This window comes from Propithecus coquereli, unplaced genomic scaffold, assembly GCF_000956105.1.
Source record: "Propithecus coquereli isolate 6110/MARCELLA unplaced genomic scaffold, Pcoq_1.0 Scaffold74, whole genome shotgun sequence".
In the NCBI taxonomy this organism is placed as follows: Eukaryota; Metazoa; Chordata; class Mammalia; order Primates; family Indriidae; genus Propithecus; species Propithecus coquereli.
In genome coordinates, this window is record NW_012153507.1 from 1856293 (window position 1) to 1859478 (window position 3186).

Below are 3186 nucleotides of genomic sequence, written 5' to 3' on the forward strand. Positions count from 1 at the left end.
CAAACTCTGTTTTTTGAATGGTTTGGTTAAGGTAAATCATATTAAATTAGAAGAGAAGATGAAGTAGTAAATAGATACTTTTTGAAAATTCTAAAGAGGAGCTGGGTATCTTGAAGAAATTAAAGACATAGCTCTAGTTTTGCCAAATGGATAATATACCAAATTTTTCAATTTACCCCTTATGAAGTTTTAAGAATTCTTATTAAATGGACTGTCTGGGTTTAAAAGGACCACATGGAACAAATGCTCCAGACTCTCTTGCTGCCACAACTCCTCTTTGTGGGACTGGTAGTTCAGGCTGTGCTGGGGCTGCCTTCTCCTACCTTTCTGCTAGATGATACACTAAACTTTGTTTTAAACATTATTATGAATACAAATTAGAGAGACAACTTGAAACTTCTAAGAAATCTTAAAATTCTGTTAAAAAAATTCATCTATGAAAGAGATTGCTTGTTACTTAATCAAAATCCATTTTCCCTTCCTCCTCACCTTCCCTTGCTGGACCTCAAATTAAGAAGCACTAATCTTTCAATATCAGACACTAATGAATAATAAAGTATACCCCCAGCCCCATCCTTTCTCTGAATGACAGATCAGTACTTACAACTGCCTACTGGACATCATGACCTAGATATTCCACAGCACCTCAACTAAAGCTGCTCAGAAACCAATTTCTACCTTCATCCCTACATCTCCAGAATTTCCCATTTCAGTAAGTAGCACTACTATATACATAAGCATCTACTCTGGAATGTAGGAGGTATTTCATTTCTTTTTGTTCCCCCACAATATTCACTCAGCAATTACTTTTGATCAGAGTTCTTAAATGTTTTTGAAATCTACTGTGTGGGCTCTATTCCCACTGCTTTAGTTCAAAACTTTCAGGTCATGTGTGAGTAAATGCAATGAACTAGTTAGTGCTTTCCAAGTGTCTAATATAACCTCCATACCAACTGTCTTAGATGTTGCCAGTAAAATCATTTTTCTAAAATGTAAATATGATTGTCACTTCTACTGCTCCACTCGAAATCCATCAACAGTCCCCACATAAAAGATTAAGTCCAAACTTGTTAGCGTGGCATGTAAAGCCCTTCATTATATGGCTCCTTTCATGTGAATCTACAGCCACAGCACAACTATTTGCTTTTCCCTGGTGAGCCATATCTTCTTAAAGCTCAGGCCCTTGTATATGATCCTCCCTCGGAGAGGAACAGCCCTCCAATTGTCACCCAGTCTGCTCTTTTACAACTAATATTCTCTTCTACGGTGTCTTCTCTTACATCTCCTCACCCCCAGTCTTGATTGATAGATAGCTGAGATCTCTAAGGAAAATATTGAGCACCCGACCACAAATGTCTGTGTTAGTCTACCTCCATTCAACTTTAAGCTCCTTGAGGGTAAAGATTTTTCCTTTTTCATCTTTGTTTTCAAAGCCAAACATAAAAGAAATTTAAAACTTGTTCAATGGATGTGCCACACATAGACCTTACATTATAATACATGATTTTTAAATCTGCATTTAGTAATATGTTTTAAGGCAAAATTTTGACTAAAAAAATTTTTTTTTTTTTTAATTTTTAAGTAATCGCACATACTATACCTGGAGATACAAAGGAAGACTTTTTTGAATTGCAGTAAACATAGGTGCAGGCAGTTCCTTCTCTTGCTGTAACACTGTATGTGGCAGCAGTAAACAATCTATGATCCGGAATAGTAATTTTTGGGCTTTCGAGGTGGCAAAGATTTGTGCCCATGATTTAACAATAATTCCTAACAAACAAAAGAAGTAACAGCAGTTGTGGTTATCTTCTAACCAGAACATTTTGTCATTCAATTAAAAAAACTGTATTTAAAGCACATAGAACCAAATTAAAATAAGCAGTAGGAAGAGACATATACTAGAAATCAAAAAACTTATGTCAAGGCATATAATTCAATAAAGACATAAATTTCTCTCATAGTTCTGGGTCAAGAAAAACATTTTCTGAGCAACTGTCACTTAATATACATAAACAGGTTGAGTATCTCTAATCTGAAAATCTGAAATGTTCCCAAATCTAAAACTTTTTGAGTGCAGGCATGATGCTCAAAGGAAATGCTCATTGGAACATTTCAGATTTCAGATCTTTGTATTAGGGATAGATGCTCAACCAGGTAAGTATAATGCAAATATTCTAAAATCAACAAAAAGCTGAAATCCAAAACACTTCTGGTTACAACCATTTCAGATAAAGAATACTTAACCTGTATACACTCACAGTGAATTATATTTATATATTATGTGACTATTCAGATTGAATATTGAAATTAATCAGATTTCCCTTTTTGCTTTGGCTGCTAGGAAGCTCAGGGGTAAATTTACAATCCAACTTTAAAAATACTGTAGGATTATACATTATGCTTTTGTGTTCATACCAATTTTCTCTGGGTCTTATCATGCTACTCTTCATTTATTTTCTTGATACCCCTATTTCTTTATAATTTTATCTTATTTTACAGGCTGCTTTAATCCAGTTTACAACAATAAGAGATATAACTAATTTGATTGTTAAAATTTAAAAAAAAATAGGATTAGCTGCAATATCGTGGAGCGAGCAATCACTCAACCTCCTTGAACTTCACTTTTTACATCTTTTGATTAGTTAATATAAACAAAGAAAATTTTGATTCTGAAGGAAGAGAAACAGACTGCTTTACTACTTGAAATATATTATGGTTTCCTTGATGCTAGAAGTCTGTCAATTGCTACATTTGATGATAGTAAAGCTTAACAAATGAGCACCCTTTGTTTAAGAAAGTAATTAAAAACAGATATATAATTCCCATTAGGATGTATTATTGCTATTGAGGTCTCCTTTATTGAAAAATGAATTTAAAAAGAGATTAAGCACTTGTCCAAACAGCACAATGGTACATATATGCTGCATAAACTTTTATATTTTATTCCATCTCAGAAAGCAAATAAGATGATAAAATTCAAAGTCATTTTGATCAAACAAAAAGTTTAAAATTCAAGCTCTGGAGGAAAATAAAAATATGCTTATGGAAGAGTATATTTGTGTTAAAAAAAAATGCAACCAATATCACTTCTAATAAGATGATAAAATTCAAAGTCATTTTGATCAAACAAAAAGTTTAAAATTCAAGCTCTGGAGGAAAATAAAAATATGCTTATGGAAGAGTATA

At 33.0% G+C, this 3186-nt stretch overlaps 1 protein-coding gene across 1 annotated transcript in view; it reads right to left on the reverse strand.

The window, feature by feature from the left end:
* The window catches only part of MMS22L (MMS22-like, DNA repair protein), a 159989-nt gene that overhangs the window by 21200 nt on the left and 135603 nt on the right, over nucleotides 1-3186 (reverse strand). Inside the window, exon 19 of the mRNA XM_012661840.1 lies at nucleotides 1601-1770. Within this exon, the coding sequence (XP_012517294.1) occupies nucleotides 1601-1770 (170 nt within the window). The remainder of the gene's footprint in view (nucleotides 1-1600; nucleotides 1771-3186) is intronic.